Raw genomic sequence first — 24,112 nt, 5'->3', positions numbered from 1 at the left:
TGTTTATTATAATAGACAATGTGTAGAGTTCTTCCAGGGGCTACATTACTGGCTGTTAACCACTTGGTTTGTCACAGCTATACACCACTTGGCTTTGATGGATCTGAAGGATTTGCATTAAGCTGCGATGTGAACCATGAGCCACATACTGTAACCAGTCACACAAACAGGGGGACTGAAAAAGCTGTGAGAATAACACTCCAACTCCAAGCCTGAGTACCTGTACAGTTCCTGAGACAGTTTGGCTACGAAAGACAGGACTGTTGGGAGACAGAGTACTTTCTCCCAGGGATTTTTCTTCTCCTCCGTACTTATTTTTTTATTTTGCCAAAAAAAAAAAATGCATATACCCACTCAATTCATGAATTTCAATATATATTAAATATATATAAAACAACCTAGATGTAGTAGTATAAATAATAAAGAGGTTTTCAATTACACCAATTACTTACTATTAACTAATTAGTTATACTTGGGACTCCACACGTTACACACATGACACACAGGACTTGTTGACAAACTTGCCAGGTAGAAAAGATTTATTAAGTGTCTGCTCCCGTTTTGTTAGCTTCCATAGTTGTACAACCCCGTCCTGGACGGCGAGTGTTTTCTTACATTGTCTTTACAGAGTAGAAGAGTAAGGGCAATACAGTTATTTTCTTTCATAACGGAGTTCTCTGAGTAAACAACACCTCCACCTGCTTTCTGATGTTTTATGACACAGTTGACAAATGTAAAAAAAAAGAAAAGAAAAAAAACTATTATATTATCGTTCAAAATCCCTCTGTCCAGTTACTTCCACATCCCACTTAACCTAGAGACCCATATGAGATCAAAATAATAGAAATTATTAGTAGGAAAGCCCTTTTCAGCTACAGTGTTCATCCCCTTTCAGATCAGAGCAGGTTTTTAGTAGCTGCGTCCAAACAGGGTGTAGTACTGTGCAGGCTCGTTACAGCTGATGCACGCCTGACTGGGCTGAAGTTTCTTCAGGGGAGAGAAGGGGATGCACAGACTCTTAGCTCCCATAGATGGAGCTCCTGGCTCCAGGTCCTGGTCCCTGATGAGAGCAAGAGCACAGAATCATAAATGGCTGAAATCAATAATTATTATATGACATTCTGTATATTCTCTGAATAAGATACATCATGATAGCATTTCACATGCAACCCTGGTGGAAAATATTGATTAAAAGCATTTTAAAGTGCAGTCTCCCTGCAAATGTGCTGACAGATACACTGCGTGAAAAAAGGCCTTTTGCTCCCTCAAACGGTAGAGCAAGGGACTGACTCTGACAGCGAGGTTTGACGTACTTGGCAGTGGTTTTCTTGATGGAATCCTCGCAATTAATTCCTCCACAGAATGGGATCTGGACAATCTATCAATCAAGACAAACATCGGTTATTGACTCTGACAAGGACAGACAGTCAGACGTATTGCTCAGAGTGTGGGGCGTGTTACTTACCTTGCCCTGGTCCAGCTCTTTCTGGAACTGCTCCATTGAGTCTGCCGTCACCATGTGAGTGTTCAGATCATTTGAAGCCCTGAAAAACACAGGCATAACATCAGTCCTCTTGTATGTTTATGTGCATGTAAGTGTCCTTTCATTTTCTCTGTGATATTTCATCTGTAACTAAATCTTTCAGTTTGTGTACACAGTTTTAAACACAATGCTACCCCCAGCTGGCTGGCCACAGGATATTTACTTCCACCAACTACACCATCTGCAATACTGCATTAAGTTTAAAGCTGCATGCGTCAGGTTTTTTGTGCTTTAATGGCTGCTACATGCACAGCTCTCCTATAGAAGTGAAATGGCAGCCGACCTTCAGTGAGAGTGTGATTAACCACAGGCGACACAGCTCTAACTACATTTTTCCGTACTTAAATCTATAGGTAAAATCCTTCCAACAGCATGCTTAATTTGATAGTAGTTTGGTTTCCTTTACTGGCTGATCAATATTCATTAATAACCAAAGTCCTGTGTCAGCCAAGTATAGGTTAAGTCTGACCCTGGTGTGCAGTGCTGCATCTTACTTGTTGAACAGGCTCTTCTGGATGTCGTCCAACATGGCAACCAGCCTTGTCTCCACTTCTGCCTCTGGAACTGTCACCTTTGCGCCCGAGTCTCTCCTCACAGCGACGCATTGACGCTGCTGCATATCTTTAGGGCCTACTTCCAGACGAATAGGAACTCCCTGGATGATACACACAAACATACACAAGTGAGAGATTTAAAGGCAGCGCTACTGTCTCAAGTGTTTATTGAGCAACCATTTGTACCAACAGGATCACCTCATATATTGTTTACTAGCTCTTTTTTCATGAGGCTTGAGGTTAAGCTCTGATTATCTAAACATACTTTGCATATTTTCACATACATCAAGTTAAACTCTTCTACTTTTACTCTCATGTTAGTAATGACCTTGAGCTCCCAGTGGTTGAACTTCCATCCTGGGGAGTAGTTGTCTCTGAGGTCACTCTTCACCCTGACGCCAGCCTCCTGCAGCCTCTTGAGGTATTTAGTGCACTGAGACAACAGAGCCTCCTTCTCCTCCTCTGGTAGGGAGGCAGTGATTCCACAGGGGATGATGACAATCTGGGCAAGAAGACAAGTTTTAACTACATTTACAATTGCTATATTTCCTTATGCATGAATCTGTGTACTTCGGCAGGGATTTATTTTGCATCTCCAAATTCAAATGGTATTATAAAATGAAAAAAAAGTGCACACGATAAAAATTGAGAGTCATCCATCCAGCATGTCAAGTGCGTCTCCATGTCTGAGAGTGACTTTACCTGCAGGCAGGCGACCTTGGGTGGCAGTACAAGTCCCATGTTGTCTCCGTGGACCATGGTGAGAACACCAATGGTTCTGGTTGTGATTCCCCAAGAGTTCTGGAAAGCCAGCTGCTTCTCGCCAGGCTTCTTTGGATCCTCGAACATGATCTCAAACATCCTGGAGAAGTTCTGGCCAAGATGGTGGGAAGTAGCCCCCTGAGAAAGCACAAGGAAAAAGTTACAATGTCAAGATGGCTAATTGTCTTTCTTTAAATGCTATTTTTACCATGAAACATCAGCTCAGATCGTTAACTGTCTGAGGATTATATGTGAAAACAACATGAAACATTACAAATAATTATCTGTTTCACTGTAAATGATCAAAGTTGTATTCAATTCGATGTTAAATTTTTACAAACTAAACATTTTTACTCTGCTGGCCTCAGTATTACTGGGAGGTGAACAAGGGAATGAATGCAGCCAGTAACCCTGTGTACCTGAATGGCTCGGCCGCTGGCAGAGATGAATGCCTCCACAGTGGTGGTGTAATCGCCTCCTGCAAACTTCTCCTTCTCGGTCTTCCTACCCTTCACCACAGGGATCGCCATCAGCTCTTCATAAACCCTGGAGTACAGATCCAGGATCTGAAGCACCTAAACACGCACATGAACACACAAGCCAAGCATACAGAGACCCACTGTTTAGTACAATTAAAATTAAAATCTTTACAATTACTTGAGTATGGTATGAACTTCATTTCATTTTAGAACAAATAATTAAAATCAGGGCTATGTACTGTAGGTCTGTTACCTCCTCAGTTGCTTCCTCTTTGGTGGCGAATGCTGTGTGTCCCTCCTGCCACAGGAACTCTCTTGTCCTCAGGAAGGGCTGTGGGTGTTTGAACTCCCATCTCTAAATGAAAGAGTGGGTTTGGAAGAAAAGAAAAGAGAGGTAAGACTTCAGTGACCATTATTAAAATACAAAAGCAAGTAATGCAAGATGTGAACTTGGATGGTGTAAATGTAATTATAAAAAGACACTGACCACAACATTACACCATTGGTTGAGCTTGATTGGCAGGTCTCTGTGGGACTGGACCCATTTAGCATAGGCTGGGTACATCACTGGGATAAACAAGGACAGAGCCAAAGGTTCATACCAAACTCGACAAGGAGAAAATCCGCATCTACTGTATCATTGAACACAACATCAATGTTTTACAACCAATCACTCTGTGTGTGTTGGTTGTTTTACAGAGTCTAAAGAGTCAACTTAAAATGAGTTCAGACCTGTCTCACTGGTGGGTCTGACAGCAATAGGTTCTGCCAGCTCTGTTTTTCCTGACCGGGTCACCCAGGCAACCTGACAAAAATGACAACATCACCATTAAAGAGGACCTACTACAGCCATTTTTTATTGTTCCTAATTTTATATTTTGTTGTCAACTACAATAGATATACTGCCATCATTAAAAAGAATTTTTTTTTTTTCCTTCCATACACTTTTCATATCACCCTCTGTCCAACACAACATTTTCTTTTCTTTTTTAATCTGTGGACATTTATGGAGTAAGAATTAAAAAATAATCCAGGAACAGAAAGTCTGAAGTTATGATCGAGGTATGGAGTCTCCACCGGCCTGCTGGCCAACAATGCTGCTAAATCTGACATAATTATCCTGTCTTTAAAGGACTATCAAGATTATATTATTGATTATATCATGTTCTGAATTAAATATTTTTTGTTTGAGTGAAAAGGTATTGTGTTATTAGTTTAATTGTTTTTGGTCATTTCAGTGCTGCAATAAGTTCTACAGTTTTATTTAGTTTCAAAGAGTTCCTGATTACCTCTGGAGCAAAGTCTTCAATGTGGGTCTTTTCCTTCTCGAGGGCGGCCTGAGAGACGAACATGGGGAAGTAGCAGTTCTCTACTCCCATCTTCTTAATCTCCCGGTCAAAGAACTCTTTAATGGCCTCCCAGATGGAGAATGCCCAGGGCCGTAGCACATAGCAGCCGCTGACATCATAATACTCAATCATCTCTGATTTAGTGATGACCTGGAGGGGAACAGCAACATTGCATTGTAAGGTTATTCATTTATTTATTTATTTCTGACAGCTGCAAACAGGACTTTTATATTCAACTTACCTGAGAGTACCAATCAGCCAGGTTCTCCTCTTTCTTGGCCTCCAAGCCCAACCTGACAGGAAAACAACATGTTAGTGTGAAGCAAAGGTACAAAGTCATTTCCAAAACACTATTATGCAAAGTATAACTTAGGTTAGAAACATAGGTTAAATTTATGTGATGTATTTGGGAATCTCATTTTTATTTTTAAGTCTGTCAGTTTTTCAGTGTTTACGTTTTCTTAACTCAATGTGTTTTGTTATATCATTAGTGGAAGATTATTTTAAGTAAGATCCATCTGTCAAACTAAAGACGGACGTGATGAAGTGTTGCCCAGATATAATGAAAAACAGCAACAACACAAACACTGATATTTCAAGTCATGCCTGGTTGGTTAGTTTAACCTTCATGTAATGAGTGTCACTCCTGAATGCATTTAAACAACTGTCACACAACCATTCAAACGTAACCAGACATGCACAGCCAGCAAACTATTTGTAAGCTTCAAACTGACAAAACACTGGGACAGATGTGCTGGGACAGATGTGCTGATGTAAGGTCAAAATGATAATCCCTATTATTTTGATTCATAGTTTTGATCAGAGGAAAAGTCATTTTCTGTACTTTTTGCATCTTGGCTTAAAAAAACCTGATCACAAAAAAGTCCCTTCAGTAAATCTTCAAAATAAATGTTTGAAGAGCACTAATGTGTTAAACTGCACTGGATGGAACTAGCCATCCTAACAGCTCACGGTGACAAAGGTAACATGCAGGTATAATCTTAGCGTGCACATGCTGGTGGCACTAAAGGAAAAATCTAATTATCAACATAGTCATTAGTCATTTCTCCTCTGGACACCATTAATTCCTTAACAATCTATAGTATCCAACAATGCTCAAGACATTTTACTAAAAGCCAAAATATCAGTAAACACCAGATTCAATATGAATCATCCTCCCGGGGCCAATAGTGCCTGTACAAAAGCTCAGCTCTCCCAATAGTTGCTGGGATGTGTCGGTGTGGACCAAAGTGCTGAGCCGACAGAGAGACAGCCCCATGACTAAAGCCTTGCAGCTAGCATGGCTAGAAATCTGAATAGCAGATTTTGATTAGTCGTCACAAAGCCAACAATCACATTGTATCCTCAAGACTGACAGCAGACAACAGGCACTGGCCAAACAGATGACAACACCAATCATTTAGACTCACCAAATCTGATTACAAAAACCCTCTTCAGCCATTAGGCTATAGCAGGTAGCGAGTGTTGTGTTAAGAGATGATGCATCTTCAGTGTTCAAGTTACGAATCCAACTTTGTGCCTTTGTCTCCACAATGCTCCAGTATTTATTCAAAGGCCAAAATATTTGACGCACAGCATCATAGTGTTAGAGTGAATTAAGTTTACTGGTAACAATTCAGCACCTCTGTACAACACAATACAACTTGCTGAAGAGGCATCTCATTAAACTATACAGTGCTCATCAGGACACCAGTCTAACAAGACAGTTGAGTATTAAGACTTTTTATTGGCTCTGACATCCTGACAATGCTGCTCAATTTCAGCCATATCATCAGCCTGCTGGGCTTTGTGCAACACATGGGAGAGAAACATTACCACAGTGAAGGTGTGAACACGTTTAGAAATCATTATGTAAGGTTGCATCTGCACTAACAGAAAGAGAAACAGAAAAAGTCGAAAAGCTAACTTCAGATGCAAAAAGGAGAAAAATGCTTTTTTTCCTCACTATTTTTTACAGTGATGGTGACAGAGTTGAGTATAATAAGGATTACCATTTTACCAAAACATCTTTGAAATATGGCACTTGAGAAGTTACCACAATGAAAAAAAAACCCAAAAAACAGATGAAACACCAGTTCACTTCACCTCTCTCCTTCCATTTCTTTCCAGTCTCTCACCGTGTTTGTTTCTTAGATCCTTGACCCTCTCCTGAGCCTCCTGCTCCTCCAGAGGACTCCTTGCCCTGACCGCCCTTGTCTCCTTTACCCTTCTTGCCACCTCCTGTTGCTCCCCCCTGCTTCTCAGACTTGTTCTCCTTCTCCTTGCGGTTTTTGTCCTCTCCTCCTGTAGCTCCAGCAGCAGCCACTGGTTTGTAGTCCTCGCCGGTGAGCGTCTTGTATTTGGTCTTCAGGTCCAGTAGACTCTTTACTGCTGCATCTACCTGATCCTGAAATGGAGGTACAGATGGTTTTCTACTTATCCACTACTATATTCTATTGCAACCTGTGATTGGTTACCTACCTTAGCGGCCTTCTCAGACTTTAACTTTCTCACCAGCTCCCCCTGTTGGGCCACCTGTGAGAACAGCTCCTTAGCCTGTGGAGAAGAGCTGGACTTGGACTGTGCAGGGGCAGCTGGGGTTTGGGCAGCTGGGGCTTGCATTCCTGGTTTGTAATCCTGCCCAGTCTTCTCTTTGTACTCTGTCTTTAGAGCCAATAGCTGCTTCACTGCAGCATCAATCTGATCCTGATAAACAGCCAGCAAGTAGACAGCCATTTACTCAAAGTGTCATCAAATAAATGGAGGACAATTCATCACAAAAGAGCCTCAAAGCAGGGGAAAAACTATTTTCCTACCTTGGGGGCTTTCTCGGTCTTTAGTTTCCTGACCAACTCTCCCTGTTGAGCAACCTTCTCATAGAGGCCAGTGGCAGCACCACCAGCAGCAGCAGCAGCAGCAGCAGCAGCAGGTGCAGGGCTGGGGCTTTTCTGGGCTGGTGCAGGGGCAGATGTCTTCTGAGCTGGGGCAGCTCCAGGCTTGTACTCCTGGCCTGTAACCTGTTTATACTCTGCTTTGAGCGCGAGCAGCTGTTTCACTGCTGCGTCAACCTGGTCCTGGAAAGACAAGGGGGATACTGTCACTCAGTTCATAGCAGTTTGTAACCACCTGGTAATTAAATATTGACAACATTAGGATACAGTAGACGGCCATGAAATGTGATTTGCAAAAATCAACATACTAATTAGGAAAATGTATTTAACCATATGACCAAGAATCTTGTCTTGTCAGGCTAAAATATATTACCTTTACAATCCAAGCAGAGAGAAACAGTACATCATTTATAATTGGGACAGTGAAACAAGATAATGTTGAAATCTAGAGGTCATCCTGATGTTATCTCACTGCACCCTTCAGCGCTATATAAATACAGACCATTTACCATTTCCCATTTCAGTGGTGGACTATTCTGTTACCAGGGTCTCACTCAAACAAGTATTGCATTGTTGACTGGTATTTTTCAGTGTAGGTAATGAGCCTCAAGTCATAAACTGCCTGACTATTACTCATGTATTCACAAATACAAATAGTACTTTAAGAAACACCGTTTTCTACTGTGTGCTATGGTTCATTTTGATACCTTGGGAGCTTTTTCAGACTTCAGTTTCCTCACGACCTCCCCCTGTTGTGCAACACTCTCATAAAGGCCAGAGGGAGAGGATGGGGAGGATTTGGTCACAGGGGAAGGACTAGGGGTCGCGGCGGTGGGCGGGGCCATCCCTGGTTTGTACTCCTGACTGGTCAGCTTTTTAAACTCAGCCTTTAGAGCGAGGAGTTGCTTCACTGCTGCATCAATCTGGTCCTGGTACCATCAACAAACCAGTTATTGATGCAGGTAGTTAAGGGTTAAGCCAGGCATGCAACTGGCATGCAGACGGTATGGGGACATGGGTGCTTTCCCAACAAACGCGTGAAGACACGAAGACTTTAACAAAAGGATGAATGACTTGGGACAGGAGCAATGACTGGACAAACGAATGCGGACACAAACGGGTGACTGTACAGATGGATGTGGACATTCAGATTGATTGGACAGATGTCTACATACCTTAGGTGCCTTCTCTGTCTTCAGTTTCCTGACCAGCTCACCCTGCTCGGCAACACGGGTGAATGGACAAGCGGTGGTGGCTGGTGCAGACGCAGGTGGTGCTACAGCAGTGGTGGGAGGTGCCATACCTGGCTTGTACTCTAAACCTGTCTGTTCCTTAAACTGAGCCTGCAAAGTGAAAGTGATAACAGTATGATAAATCATTTCAATAAAAAGCAGAAAGCTTTACTTACAGAGTAATTTCTTGTAGTTACAGCGGATGCACCTTTAGAGAAAGCAGCTGCTTTACTGCCTTGTCCACTTCTTCTTTAGGAGCTTTGGCAGTCTTCAGCTGGCGAACAGCTTCACCCTGAGCTACAATGCTAGAGAACACATCACCAGCCGGGGCTGAGGCAGGTGCTGGAGCAGCTTTTGAGGCAGGTGCTGAAGCAGCCTTGGTAGGAGTGGCAGGCTAAAAAAAAAAAGAGGGGAGGCAGATTTACAACTGCAGAAGAGGCAGAAAATTGACACGTGCCAGTTATTCCCAAAGACAAGATCTACAGGTTCTTTGTAGTCAGTTGTGGTTGAAGACTCCAGCTTTACTGGTGTGTTTCAATAATGGCTCAACATTTAAGACTACAGCTTAGGTTAATAACCACTCCCATACCATAAAATGCAAAGACAAAGATCAAAGTGCGCATATCTACGTAAGAGGTAGCATGAGGAAGAGGTTTCATGCAATTCCTGTAAATGGTCTGACTTGCAGATAAACCCACAGCTAAAGAAGTAACAAACATCTGAGTGGAGGTTTCTTCAAAAGCACTCACTGTGTTGCTGGCAGTCTGGCTCTTGCTCTTGTCCTTGGATCCAGCTGTGGGCATCTCCTTGGTGTGGCCGTCAGGAATGTAAAGCAGGACACAGGGGCTCTCCTTACAACTGTTTGGACTACAGATGTTCACCACAGTTAAGACACAAATTAAGAAAGAAACTGTGAAAACTGTGACAAAACTGAGTGTGTCAGGTGTATTTGATGGTTGGTTCAAACAAACGGGTCCTGCCCCTTACCTGACTGGTTCGTAGGGCTGGTCGCAGATGTAGAAGCCTCGTCTCTGAAGCTGGATGATGTCACCTTTCTTCAGGCTTTTCAGACAAGGATCTCCAAGCATCTTCTCCTCCAACTGAAAGAATGCGAGAGAAATGCATATTTTATATATATATATATATGCACTGAAATAGATCAGACCCACACTGAGACAAGGCTGACACTGCAGTACAGACCTTGCTGCTTTTATTGATGAACTCTTTGAAGTCGTCATCCTTGGTGAGGACAGCTTTGGAGATCAGAGGCTGATAGTTGACACAGATGGTGGGCAGGAGTGGGGCGTTGTTTGTTTCGGCCAACCAGGTGATCTTCGTTGTCTTCTTGTAGTCCTTGTTGTCAAGGTTCAGACGGGCCTCAATGGACACCACTTTACCATCAGCCCCTCTGAACGATTACAGAAGGTAAGGACATGGATTAAAAGTCCTCATCATTAATAGGACAGCACATGATCACTTTTACTAAAATGATTATACGCACTTGTTGATCTTGGAGATGATGAGGTTACCCCAGTTGATGAAAGTGACCATCTCACCCTCTGAGAAAGTCTCAGCGTCGGCTCCTTCGATCAGAACCCGAGGTCCATACCAAACCTCCTTCATCCCGACCTCTGTGTTCTGGGTGGGCACACAAGAACAACTGTGGCTGAGCTACATTATAAAAGCTTCCAAGAGCACAAACAGTACATAAGCAAGTCATGTGCTTATACAGTGGGAAAGAGTTTTCAGACCTTTGTATGTCGTTGAAATGGGTAATGTCCTTTTAATACCACGAGATGCAATGACGTCATTGAGCGGCGCCTTTGTTTTGAGTTCAGTTGAGCAGCGTAAAACCATCAGGGATGGATGCAAAATGTATGTTAAGGCTCCCTTTTCTTTCTTTTTGTCCCAACTCAAGCTATGAAATAACGTATAATTATGTTACATTATGACATGCGAAGCAAATACTCGGAACTACTTTCGCTTTCTGGGATGTGGTTTGGCCTCAAAAACAACTCTGTCTCATAGTGATCCATTACTACACAGGAGGAATGGTTTCACCAGAGTTTTTAACTTATAAAGCATGTAATTTTTTTTTTACAAATGCTAAAATAAGAAAATAAATTAACAGAAGGTGTTGGCAGAATGAAGTTATTTGGCTTAAAACAAGCAAAAAGACAAATATGGTTCTTTAAGATCAGTAAAATGATTTTCACTAAGCACAAAAAAGCATGAAACCTCATACCTTAGGGTGTTTGGCCACCTCTTTCATTTCCTCTGAGGCCTCTGGGACAGAAACAGGAACCACATAGGAGGTGGACAGTGCTGTGTATCTTGGAGCAACTGGATCAATAACCTAACACACACGCACACGCGCACACACACAGACACACACACACACACAAACACACAGACACTAACAGGTCAGTAAAAAGAAGACTGATGCTTTATGACAAACACCACATACAAAATGCTGAGTGATGAAAGAACCAAGCAGAAAATGATGCAGCTTTATTGAAACACAAAAATACCCTGCCAACAAAGGAAGTCAGACTCACAATAAGAAAGACGAGTTGAGAAAGAAAAGCTAATTCCATGAGTGAATTGTGACAGGTGTGCAGGTCAAGGAAAAAAAAACCTTGTATTCAGCTGTTTATTCAGCCACTATTTTACCAGCCAGCTTGAGCATAATAGGAGCCTGAATTACAGCTGAATGATTCAGAACAGACTGAACATCATCTCAGCAGGGCAGACGTGGTTTAGATAAGACCAGAAGACCACAGAAAAAAAACAGAGGATGCTCCCAAAGGTTTTATAACATCAAATTCAAAATATCTGTGATTTTACAAATCATTATGAATTAGACCCGCCAGAGTGATCTGATCACATAAGTTCTTATCTGATCATCTGATTTAAATATATTGATGCTGAAACTGTCAGTAGGTTTTCTATGGATCTTGGGTGTGTTCACACGTTTAAGCCGACCAATTGTGATTGTATCAACTGAAATGGATGTTCAATGACAGTTGAAGTCTAGACTGACAGGAACTGGGGAGTGGGACAGCATTTCATCAAGGGCTCAATGTGGTTCACCACCAGAGCACATCACGGAGAGAGAGATGCAAATGCCAGGTCTAACAAGGACCTTCGTCTATTGTTATCTGTTGTACAGGAAGGTGACAGTTCTCTGTAAGGATCAGTACAGGCTGGCAATGCTGAATTTGTGTGAGGAGGACTGTATTTGACAGTGACCTTTGACCTCTAGCTAAAGGGTCCTTGCAATGTTAGTGATTTAGGAAATAAACATGAAGCACAACATAAATAAATGTTTAACATATCAAATCAATTTAGTCAATAACTGAAGAGTAAACTTCTCAGCCGCTCACTCAAAAAGCTGCAATGAACTCTGAAGATGAAGGGAAAAGATGGAGAGGGGAAACATTAGCAGGGGTGGATGTTTAACCAGGTACTTCTAGAGAATGTTTGACTTCATCTACGCTTCGTTTGCTACTGTTTGTTTAGAGATTTAAACCATCTTACTCACAATATTAACTCAAGCCCAAATCACACAGGGGATAAAATACAATGTCACCATAGGACCAAATCATTTTTATAAATAGTTTGGAGTTACCGTAGGCATCGGCTTCCTGCAGTTTCTGCAGTTCTAGCCAGATTAATATTAAAAGCCCTTTTTAGTATCACAATCCAACTCAGAATCTGTTGCAGTCCCAATGGTTAAATAAAGACAGAAAACAATTAAAGATGATAATTAGTTTTCAGATGTCAATTCTGACATCTATTCCTGACACAGGCTTAGGAGACCTTTAGGTTAGAGCCTCTATAGGAAGTGGAGGATTTTCTTCTTTTAGAAAAAGTAAGAGGTAAAACTATCCCAGAAAGAGACAACACTATAGAAACAAAATATTCTAAAGACAGACTACCAAGTGATCACATCCTAGTTGAGCTGCCCACAACCTAACTAATATTAAAAGAAAAAACACTTCCTCAGACCATTTTGATGCCAATTAATTACATGCCTTAACCTGTTGTGATGAAGTCAGATCCGTGTCATTATGACCTTATTAAGCAGAACTGACACTGACACCTCAGAAAGTCATTGAGGAGAATACATAGCGACGAAAGCAGAGGACTTGTTTAAATCTTTTTATGACGTTTCTCATTCTTGCGCCATGACGTAGGGAGAGCAGTTACTCAGGGACCTGATGCAAAGTTGTAGAGAATCTAATCCAAAATAACTACTTAATACTAGTGTGACAGTTAACATAAAATAACTTAGATGCCCTGTCTCTACTATGACTGTGTATTCTCTAATAATCTGTTTGGCTGGTAAAATAGCAGAGGCGTATTGAGTCAACCAGCCCGTTAAGAAAGCAGAGAGGGGGTGGGTGAATATGAGGAAGAAGAGGAGGACGAGGAGGTGGAGGAGTACCTTCAGACAGCTAATTGGCAGCTTGGAAACAGAAGAGTGAGATGCTGTTTAATGTCAGATATAAGGAGGGAGGAAGAGAGAGAGGATAAAGGTAGAGACACATTTACATAGAATGGACTGTTTACATAGTTTCCCCTCACCATTACACCTTCCTCTTTTTGTCTCCTACACTCCAAACTAGCCACAATCTCCTCTTTGGCCTTCTACTCCACAAAGCATACACATACATATTTTTAAAGTTAAGTTAATCAGTGACTTCACGCTGAATCCATCAGTTAATACAGTTAATAAACTGTCATTTGGATGCAAATCAGAGCTACTATCCACAATGAATAACTTTTAATTCTTCACATCTACAGCTACTGCTGCTGTTTAAATATCATCTAGTTGACGTAAAAGAATTTTGTGGGCATGAAACTGTCTGAAGAGGGCAGGGGGGAGCTGGTTAGTTGAACATGCATAAGAAGCCCTTTGCAAAAACAGAAGCAGCTGTTAGTCCCTAAATATCAACCTCAAGCCAAACATGATCATAAGGATAATCCTAGGAATCTGTATTCAGCCTGACCTACTGAAAATTAAGTTAGACTAGTCCGTCATGATGAGTATAATGAAAAAAATCTTCCTTTCTAACTGAGGTCTGAATCTCACTCATCAACTTCACACCTTCTACCTGACTCTGGGATGAAGCAGCAAGTGCCAGCAGGGACAAAAAAAAAAAAACAACAACAACGAAAACGGAAAGCAGCATAGAAGGAGACAGGGATGAAAATGGGGGACAACAAAACATGAATACAAACAACTGTGGCGCATGACATGAAGCAGCAGGTTTGGCTTTTGTGGGTTTCGGTGTTACTGGGGATAGTATGGACGGTAATGGTGGGGTAGCAAAGATCAGGGAAAGTGGTGGCAAATGAAAGTGTTAAACAGAATGAGAGGAGCAAAGCAGAAAGAAGCCATGCCAGCAGTGAACCCACAGGCAATTCTCTGATGCTGTCAATCACAGGCCTCCGCCTTTAGTAATTGTCATGCAACATATTGTAATCTTATCCATTTCTACTTTATGGTTGCAATTGACCTAGCTCTGTGGCGGCGAAAGTGAAACTAATAAATAAGAACATTGTAAACCATGCAAAAATAGGTCAGTAAATAATCAATGATTAAGAGCATGGCCTGTCAAGTTGGTCCAATCACAAAGGTAGTAATATATCACATATTCTTTGTAGACCTAGTTAAATGAGCTTTGTCCTTTTGTCCCAGTACAGTTGTCCCGAAATGACAGTTTGTGTTCTTTGGCATGGGGCTGTATGAAGTACTTACCTGCATGGATAGTCAGACTCTAGATAAGATCCCCTGTCAAATAACCTGAACTTTCACTTTCACTCCCATCTTACCTAAATTTTCTATTTATTTTTGTATTTTGCAGCAGAGCCAAACAGGCTGATGAAAAACATTGTCTAATTCTGAACAAAGATCATTGGGGTCTAAAAATCGCAACTCGGTTGAAGTTGACAAAGAGGAAATATTTACCTTTTTATTGAAGGCCCAGATCTTGTCCCACTCCATGTTCACCACTGACCTTGAGCCTCCCTAAAAATAAGAGAGTGGATAAAAGAAAATTTGTCTTTGTCCTGGTTCGCTTAGAAAAAAAATCTCTGTAACACGGCATTGTTTCAAGAAACATCTGCGTACTATTACAGTTTTTCTCAGTCGCTTTGGTACATTTCTCAGATCAGAATTGACATTCTCAAAACTACTTGTTCAATCATCATTGTGTCACTTGTGCACATCAAAAAAGCAGTTTCCAATTCCTTTGAACAAGTTGCAAATGCTTTGGTTCATCCATGCAAATGGTTACGTACAATTCTCTGCTGTTTCCTACATTATCAATTGCTCATGTCATGTTGATCAAAATGTATTATAATGAGTCTCTGTAGTCTCACTCCCCACAACATTTAGTTGTCTATACATGCAAAATGGTTGAACAAGTTGTCATAATGTCAAGCATATTTCTATACTTTTCCTTTAGATCCATTTTTTTGAAATAGCTCAAAGGTGCATCTCACGAACCATCAGATGGCAAGTACGGATACATATATATAGTCGGAGCACAACACAATGTTCCAATGTCTGACAATGGAAGGACAAGTAATTGGACTACAGCACTGCATGTACATTTTTCCCTAAGGACATTGTACTATGTTCACATTTTTACTTTTGTTTTCTTCTTTGCGCTGTCTTTTCCTTTCTGTATCACAATGACATGGTCTGTCAACAAATTACAGTACAAACAGTAAAAGCGTAAATGTGAATCTTGTCCAGTCTCTTGCAATCAATCTCCCACATATATTTAAGTGTAACTTACAATTTACAATAGTTTTGATCAAAACCTTAGCCATAGTTTACATCAGAACATCCCTCCAGAGTACACTGTTATATTGACAACATGACTAAGCAATTTGACTGTCTTATCCGTACACAATGACAATGACATGTTCATTGACACAGATATTTACTTTTAAGAGATGAACTAAGGATTTTGAGCAAGAGACTGGTTTTTGTAGTAATCCATGGTGTTTTGCTATTTGTACGAATTGCCTTGAGAAATGCACTTACTGTTTTACAACTGTCAAAGATGATTGGAGAAATGTACCAAAGCGACTGAGAAAAACTGTAATGTCATTGAGCTGCACTTTTGCAGGTTTGGAGCTTCAGGACTTGTTGCTCTGACAAAAGCACCAGGTAGAAATAAAAATCAAATGTTGCATGATTAAAAGGAAGAGTCAGTCTCTCCAATGTCTAACATTATCTCTAATATTTTATTTGGTCCATTTATCAAACTGAGCTCCCGTATTTGTTTTTACAGAGGTTTCACCTACTCCTCATAAGCTATGACTGTGTACCTGAGCTGCAATGAACTGTTTCAGACCCTCCACAGTCATCCCTCTCCTCAGGACTCCTCTGACAGTGGGGAAACGAGGGTCATCCCTGGAGAATGAAGCAAGAAACAGTCAAAAGAGAACATGGGAAAAGAGAGACAGACAAAGAGAAAAGGAGGATGAGAAGGAACAGAGTTAGAATTGATCTAAACCTACCATCCATCGACGTATCCCTGATCGACAAACCATGTGAGCTTCCTCTTGGACAGCACTGTGTTATTGAGGTTGAGTCTGGCATACTCCCAGATGTAAGGTTTCCTGAGGCGCAGGGCGTTGATCACCCAGTAGAACTGATCATCACGGTCGTGGTACTCGGTGGTTCTGAGAGCGTGGGTCACACCCTCCAAGCTATCCACAATGGGGCAGGCAAAGTCGTATGTTGGGTAGACTCTGGAAGAAAAGACGTTGACAGTTTAAATATTTAAATATCAAGCATCTTTTAAAGGTACAAATTACTAAGACAAATAAATTAAGCACCTGTAGCTGCCTCCAGTGCGGGGGTGGCTAGCATTCTTGCAGCGATAAAATGTGGGGTCTCGCATACAGCCGTTGTTAGACTTCATGTCAATCTTGGCCCTCATGCAGCAGGTCTGACCGAACTCTGTTCCAGCTTTCATCTCTGACCACATCTTCATGTTCTCCTCCACCGCTGCAGAGAAGACAGACGTTGGGTATTTTAGATTCAGACAGTTCAGAAATTAGCATCTTGTTAGTTTGAAATACGCTGCAATGGGTTATCATGTCATGCATTGGTAGGCGTACTGTTGTTTCTGCATTTTGATTCAGTGCGCTGCTCCCTCTCCTGCTTCATCTGCTCAGGAGGGGTGTTGTCGATGTAGGCCTTGCCCTCTGTAAGCAACTGTTCAGCAAATTTCATAATGGTGGGGAAATGGTCGCTGGTGTAGGTGAACTGGTCTGGATGAATCTGAAGCATGGCGACATCTTCAAGGATCACCTGAGGAAAAGCAAAGAAATGGACAATGAGAACAAACTCATTTTTCCTGGTATTTTTCATCTGAACATCATATTTTTCAAATTCCAAGACTTTATGTCTCACCTTCTCAAAGTCCTCCTTTTCCTTCTCTGGGTTGGTGTCATCAAAGCGCATGATGAGCTTGCCTTTAAATGTGACCTGGTAGTGCTGGTTGAGCAGAGCAGCCTTGGCATGACCAATGTGCAGGTATCTAGAGAGACACAGAAATGTTCCTGTTAAGTAAAGGACCTTTTCCCTAATGCACGCTGAGGCATCTGATGATTGTTTGCCTTACCCACTGGCCTCAGGAGGGAACCGAACCACCACCTTGCCCATCTCGGCTCCTGGAAGTTCCACAAACTTTCCAACATCCTGCTTCTTCTCGTTAGACTGTCAAGTAGAGACGCAGTCAGTCAGGAATACAGGGAGAGTGCACTCAATCATCAGGTTTGTGTTGGTTTTATTAACGTAAACACGATCTGCATTTTATTAGGTCTACCTCAGATGGCTTCAGGGTTGATGACTTGCTAGTTTCAAACTTTCCTTCTCTCCAAATATAAAATGATTTTCTAGGGGCGTCGTTTAGCTCAGTGGGTAGAGCAGGTGCCCCATATACAGAGGCTACAGTCCTCTCTGCAGCAGGCCCCGTGTCGAATCCCGACTCGGGCAGCCGTTTGCTGCATGTCATTCCCCCTCTCTCTGCCTCCCCATTTCCTGTCTCTCTCAACTACACTATCAATTAAAGGGGAAAAAAACCCAAATAAAAAAAAAAGATTATCTAAAACAACTTGTGAATGGCTAAGGTTACACTTACGTTGGATTTGGTCATTGGGGCTTTCTTGCTGGCATACTTGTTGCCCACAGCAGTGAAGGGGACCTGGGAGCTCAAGAAGGAGAACCAGCGGTTGGCGTGGGAGAAGGATTTCCCCTGGCCTGGCCAGCCCTCGTGACCTGCAGAGAAACAATCACAAACTGCAGTGCTGCATTTTGCTCATGTAACTGCGGAAATTCTGCCCTGAAAGAGGATCCAAGAGATCTGGTAAACGCTGGATACACACCTTTGAGGGCCGCCCAGACACAGAGATCGGCCAGGGTGACAGCATGTCCGACCAGGTAGGTTCGCAGAGAAAGAGCCAGATCCAGCTCACCCAATGCCTCCATCAAGCCTGGCTGGCCACACAGACGGCGAGCACTGAACTCCAGCCAGTGATCGACCTGCGGACACCAGACAGCATCTCAAATTAGAAATTAGAACCTAGAACCTCACACTATGTGTCTCAAATACACACAAACATACACACCTCGGTCTGCTCCATCATGTTGGCTCCATAGAGGCCAAGAGCAGGAGCCACGCGAGCTAAGTAGCGGCAGATGGAGTTAGCATCGTTGAACTGGATTGCACTGAGGAAGAGTCAAAGAAAACAGAAGATAAAGTAAGAGTAATATATTCCACAAACTCCAACCCTACTATTTGATATGCTACATGCTGGAGCACTGGTAAAACGCTGGGTGAAATCAACTGTCTCACATACTCTGAGACATGAAGGTGGGTGTCTTTGCCTTCCGCCACTGACACCTGCACACTCTCCTTCACATGCTCTGCTGCCAGAAGCGCACCTGCAGGATAATGGAAAAAAAAGACAATGTTAGTGTGTTGTGTTTGAAGATAAACATGGATGAACGACCAAAGCCTGTTTCAGCAACAGCAACAGCAACAGCAACATCACATGCATTACATTTATGAAGATGATGCGCCTCATATCTAACAGGCTTTCTCAGTTCACAAAGACTATACCGTAAATTACATTTTGAGTCGAGAACCAGTTCAACCAGTTCTGGGATGATATAACATGTACTCTGCTGTGTTTCTTTTTACTGTGCCCAAACCACAATGTTTGAACCTCTTTAAACAGTACTCAGCATTTATATCTATGCCACAGTAGGTAACAAGACTATGGCTCGACAGTGGTATCAATCAGGGCTCTTTCCACACGGTCAATTATCTTTGAGTTTAAAATTTAATTCAGATTAGGGAACTAACATTTTGACAGAAATTTTGAATGCAAAATAACTCTGTCTCTGACTGTCCTATGATTTATATAGGCCAAGCAATCTAAATCAATGCTTGGCATTTTAGAGTCCAATTTCTTTAATCACTGAAGCATTTCCTGTTTCATCTCTCCTGACATCCTGTCTCTCTCTTGGCAGAGCAGAGCTACAGAGGTGGATTCTTCTCTGCGGGGAAAAGGTGTGGTGGGTTTGTGATCACCACGCCGGCTAGGGCTGTACAACACAAATCAGTACGCAAACAGACACACACACACAGAAACCGTCCCATCAAACGCCACGTTTCAAGATGCTTGCATCAGCCTGCTGAACTCACTGCCAACGCACAACGGCGCTGTTAAGTCACTGTCAAAGCTAGTCATTATTTCAAGTCATCATGGTAGAAATACTTCTACACACTTTATGAAACATAATATAAAGACCTCTCCATATTATTAAATAATGTTCGACCAAGGGTACATTTCAGCAACACACAGCGTTGAGCATGTTTGAAGTTAACGTACGTTAGCTGAGCTAACCAAAGTAAGCTCATCAGCATGTCAACTACCCGGTACATTATTTATCCATTGTCACTTCATTCATAAATACGTGCATTTTACATGCAATGGCTCGACAGGGTATGCCTCTTAGATGTGAAGCTTTAAGTGGACGGCCACTGTGTGAAGCAGCTGCCGCTAATAAACGAAAATTAGCACGAGCTGTTCACATGTTATTGTTTTTCAATGTGCCACGGCGTCATGCTAGCTAGCAATAGCATGCTACACACAGAGACACACACAGAATAAGCCGCGGCTACTGACATTATATATAACCCACCCCTTTTTAACATATATGGACACACCACCATACCAGTTTAAATGCATATGGATCAAATTACAGTCGTAGCCATTTAACAATTGAAACTACTTGGCTACACCGTAAATTATGATAAAAACCCCAGTCTCTCGCCGTGAACTTTCATGAGAGCTAACTTAACATTTACATATACATTATGCATATCCTAAAAGGACATAAACTTTTATTATTACTCGTTTGTTTTCATGTATTCCATTTTAATTAGAGCTTTAAAAGACTGCGCCATTGTCTTAACCTTAAACAGACATCTATCCAGATCTGGAGATACGCCACATGCGCATATACAATCGTTATTTTTGACTTATTTGTTAGGGTGACACGTAGCAGCTACTAGCTTAGCCGACTGACAGTGAGTGCATGCACATGCACTTGCACACTGACAGCACCGTCATCAGGGGTTAACAGGCTGCAACTCACCTAGAGGCAGGTTGCTTGTATTTATGGTGAGGTTTAACGCCATGTTGTGAAAGGTGGTGAAGCCTTCTCACTGTTAAAGCCACCCAGTTAAAGTCCACACAGGCAGGGGAAGCCTCTCAGTCCACGCCAACAGACCGCGGGTCGAAGAGACAGGGGAGAGAAATCTGATTTGGTTTTTCAATGACGGCTAAACAACAACATGGAGGTGCAATACTGCCACCAAGTGCACGGGAGTGTAAATACACGAACGATAGGCTACAAAAACAAAAAAAAACGACAGACAGATAGACAAGACAGACAGACAGACAGATAGACAGATAGATAGATAGATAGATAGATAGAACATGTTTTTTGTCAACCTCTTGAAAGTAAAGTAGCCTAGGTAAAAAAAAGATTCTGCAGATAGCATCAGTGACTTTGCTTTGTTTTTCTTTTATTGAAGATGTTTTATAAGCATAATGGAGTCATACAGTATGGACTATTCTGTTTACCATTTTGTGTTTTAAAGGGGTGTAACCTATCTTTTTTTTTTAATTACTGAAAAAACAATGTGAATATTTCGCATTTGGCGTCAGCATCACAGTTAGCAGCCGTAGAGCATGTTGATCCTCATGATGTCCCAGTAGGACATGCCCTGCCTCTGGCCGATCTGGACGTTGGGGTCGGGGATGGGGGTGATGGAGTCATACCCGTTGACGGAGAAGGCTGTTCTCCCATAGTGCATGATGGAGGAGTAGTCATAGGGAGTGTTGAGGTTGTTGGTGTTCTGCTTGTAGAAGTTGTAGGACATCTGTTGGTTGATGTTCTGCCAGTTGATCCTGACGTATTGGTCGCGGTCGCTCCTGGTCTGCTCGTGCTGGAAGCCCAGAGCGTGGTTGATCTCGTGCTGGATGATGCCGTGGTACATGCAGCCCTGCCTGTTGAGAGAGAGTATCTGTCTGCCTCCCTCTTTGCCCAGAGCAGAGAAACATCCAGCTTTGCTCTCGATGCTGATGTAGTCGTACTCGTTCTGACGGGGGACGAAGCGGATGCAGGTCCTGCTGTGGTAGGACTTCATGGCAGAGTCGATCTTCTGCTTCTCCCAGCTGGTGAACTCCCTGCTGATGGTGAAGGGGATTGTCACATAGCCGCTGGAGGCCTTCCTCCACAGGCAGCTCTGGGACCAGCACACCATGGCGTTTCTGGTTCTGGGAGCTAGCAGGTCTCCTTCTAGCAGGATCTCATCGGTGCCATTGTTGGAAGTGAGGATCCTGGTGGTGATGTCGATGGTGTCATCTTCCTCACTTCCTTCCTCCTGGAGAGGAAGAGCCTGAGAGAGGCCGAGCAGGAGCAGCAGCAGCAGGCTGGCAGAGGGAGTCATCTTCAGGGTCAGTCTGGCTGTGGAGCTTCTGAGGAGAGACTGTTTGAAGCTTGATGTTTGACTCAGTGCAGTCCAGGGTTTTATACTCTCCTCTGCAGGTGTGTCTGCAGGAGGATTATGGGCTGGGGTCCACACTGCTAGGCTAAATAAACCTGTGAAGGGAGGACTCCACAGACAAACCTACTGTTTCAACATGGTTTGTTATGTCTGGTCATTAGAGGAATCAACAGCTTAACTTTGTTGTTGAATTGTCATTATTAGCTACTACTACTAAACAATGAAATCTGAGACGATCCATTTTCATTTTAAACTGTGGATTACATTTTTTCCCCTGATGATCTTGCCATGAAAAGATAGAAACAGATAAAACAGCCTGAACTAGACAACATCTGAAAAGTTGTTGTTTTTCCTATACTGACACAAACCACAGTTCATCAAAATATCAAACCATATATTTGATTAATTCTGTTATGTAATGTCCAAACATGCTGAACAAACAATGATCACCCAACTTCACAAATTGTTTCATGTTGTTCAGATAAATCCTCCCCCACCCAACACTTTACCCCTGATGCCATACCATTCCAGTTTATTGATTAATATGTTATGGTTTATTGTGTCAAACACTTTTTTTGTAGGTCTATGAATATTCCAACTGTATACTGTTTCTGGTCTACTGATTTCTTCAATGGATTCTATCAGTGCCATGATGTTTGTGTTTGTCTATTTGTTAAGTCGATTATTGAAGAGTTTTTCTAAAATTTTAGAGTAACGAGATGTCTGTAGTTTGTGAAGTGGTGTTTGTTCCCAGATTTATACAGAGGTATAACTTTTGGTATTTTCATTTTGTTTGGAAATGTACCAGTTTGAAATGATAAGTTACAGATGTATGCTAATGGTTTAACAATCCCCCCAATCACATTTTTCACAACAGACATATCAATGTCCTCACAGTCAGTACATTTCATGTTGATAAACTGCTGTGAGGAACATTGAATTCAGATTTCTTTCAATCAAGTTGTTGTTCTGTTCCTCCAATGTTACTAGATCAGGGATTTTCTTTGTCAGGTCAGGTCCAACACTTACAAAGAATTCATATTCTTTGAGATATACTGTATACTAAAAAAAAAGTATTACATATTATATATCAAAACGTGCGGTTCGATCAGGATCAGTACTTTTCTTAACAGTTTACGTCGCGAAAAACTGCGCAAAATTTTGCATTGAAGTTAATGAGACGGGCGGAATAAAAGAGCGAAAAAGAACAATCATTGGAGTTTTACAAACGTCTACTGCTCAGGCATACTTTCACTGAGAGACTTCATTTGAACTTTAAACAGTAGACACAAGTCTTGCGTATTGGTGTATTATTCCACGTTTGGATAGGTCATATAGTTTTTGATCAATCCCTGATCAATGACCATGATCATTTTTGGAGAAATTATGAGATTATAATGGGTGTGTATTGCACGGAATGTTTGTGTCAGAGTGTGTGACATCATCGGTTAGAGTGGGAGAGAGCCCAGAAAAATTCCAGAATTTTTCTCTTTCCAAACTCCTCCCGGACACAATTTACACATACACACATGATTTTTCCCAAATTTGTAGACAAACTTGTTCTGTGTCTCACAATGTGCTTAAAATATCTGAGAGATGTACAGAATTTGAATTGTCCGCCTCTAAGTGCAGCCACGTCTGTCTCTGCTCCTCATTGACTCCAATACAAAGATTTTCTGAGAGTAGCAGAATGGACCCCGGTTTTAAAATCGCACATTTCTGCAAAAATATTTACTGTAGAAGCACAAAATCGTACCAAATTCTTCAGGAAGTCCTTAACAGCGCTGATGGTCTGGGTTTTTTCTGATAGGAGCTATCGTTTTTTCAGAGTAAGCCTAAATGTGAGACCAGTGCAGAGGCAGAAAATCGCTCCTTTTCTCGACGTTTCTGTCTGCCTCAGCCTTGGGGGCCCCTATCGTCATTGGCAACGGCCTCAAGTTGCCGTGGTAACCTCTGAGCCTCAGGCCAGTGCTCGTTAAATGTTTATAAACACACACAGCTAAATCAGACTGACACAGGATGCAGCTCATAACATGTGTCAAGTCAGTCACACACACACACACACACACACACACTATTATATTGATGTAAAAAGAAATGATGAGACAGCATGTGGTTTTGCTTTACGTTTATTGAAGATGTTGTAAACATGAAGGGTGTCATATTGTATTGCTTTACCATTTTTAA

General features: G+C 42.0%; 2 protein-coding genes across 3 annotated transcripts; both read right to left on the bottom strand.

Moving 5' to 3' along the window:
• Window positions 1-28: 28 nt before the first annotated feature.
• eprs1 (glutamyl-prolyl-tRNA synthetase 1) lies at window positions 29-20,704 on the bottom strand. 2 transcript variants are annotated; one of them, XM_083969258.1, is made up of 35 exons: window positions 20,509-20,704; window positions 18,702-18,786; window positions 18,471-18,570; window positions 18,228-18,384; window positions 17,984-18,120; window positions 17,465-17,559; window positions 17,254-17,380; window positions 16,959-17,151; window positions 16,674-16,845; window positions 16,353-16,586; window positions 16,161-16,245; window positions 14,788-14,847; window positions 11,056-11,166; window positions 10,312-10,448; window positions 10,011-10,218; window positions 9,798-9,910; window positions 9,560-9,677; window positions 9,019-9,204; window positions 8,754-8,921; window positions 8,286-8,507; window positions 7,504-7,761; window positions 7,169-7,393; window positions 6,826-7,094; window positions 4,929-4,980; window positions 4,628-4,837; window positions 4,071-4,143; window positions 3,826-3,905; window positions 3,592-3,693; window positions 3,279-3,434; window positions 2,800-2,997; window positions 2,426-2,599; window positions 2,038-2,198; window positions 1,466-1,544; window positions 1,314-1,378; window positions 29-1,060 (listed from the first exon to the last, which is right to left on the bottom strand). In XM_083969258.1, exons 1-35 carry the CDS (start codon window positions 20,549-20,551, stop codon window positions 910-912), a joined length of 5,004 nt encoding a protein of 1,667 aa, XP_083825384.1. In that variant the 5' UTR covers window positions 20,552-20,704; the 3' UTR covers window positions 29-909. The 2 variants fall into 2 exon arrangements, with proteins under 2 accessions (XP_083825384.1, XP_083825385.1); XM_083969259.1 differs by lacking the exon at window positions 8,286-8,507.
• A 387-nt stretch (window positions 20,705-21,091) lies between these two features.
• LOC311001918 (high choriolytic enzyme 1-like) lies at window positions 21,092-21,868 on the bottom strand (the record flags this gene model as incomplete). The annotated part of the gene is made up of 1 exon (XM_083993096.1): window positions 21,092-21,868. One exon carries the CDS (start codon window positions 21,866-21,868, stop codon window positions 21,092-21,094), a length of 777 nt encoding a protein of 258 aa, XP_083849222.1.
• Between the last annotated feature and the right edge of the window lie 2,244 nt (window positions 21,869-24,112).

Source organism: Trachurus trachurus, assembly GCF_905171665.1.
Source record: "Trachurus trachurus genome assembly, chromosome: 3".
In the NCBI taxonomy this organism is placed as follows: Eukaryota; Metazoa; Chordata; class Actinopteri; order Carangiformes; family Carangidae; genus Trachurus; species Trachurus trachurus.
This window is presented reverse-complemented; position numbering and strand designations above follow the sequence as displayed.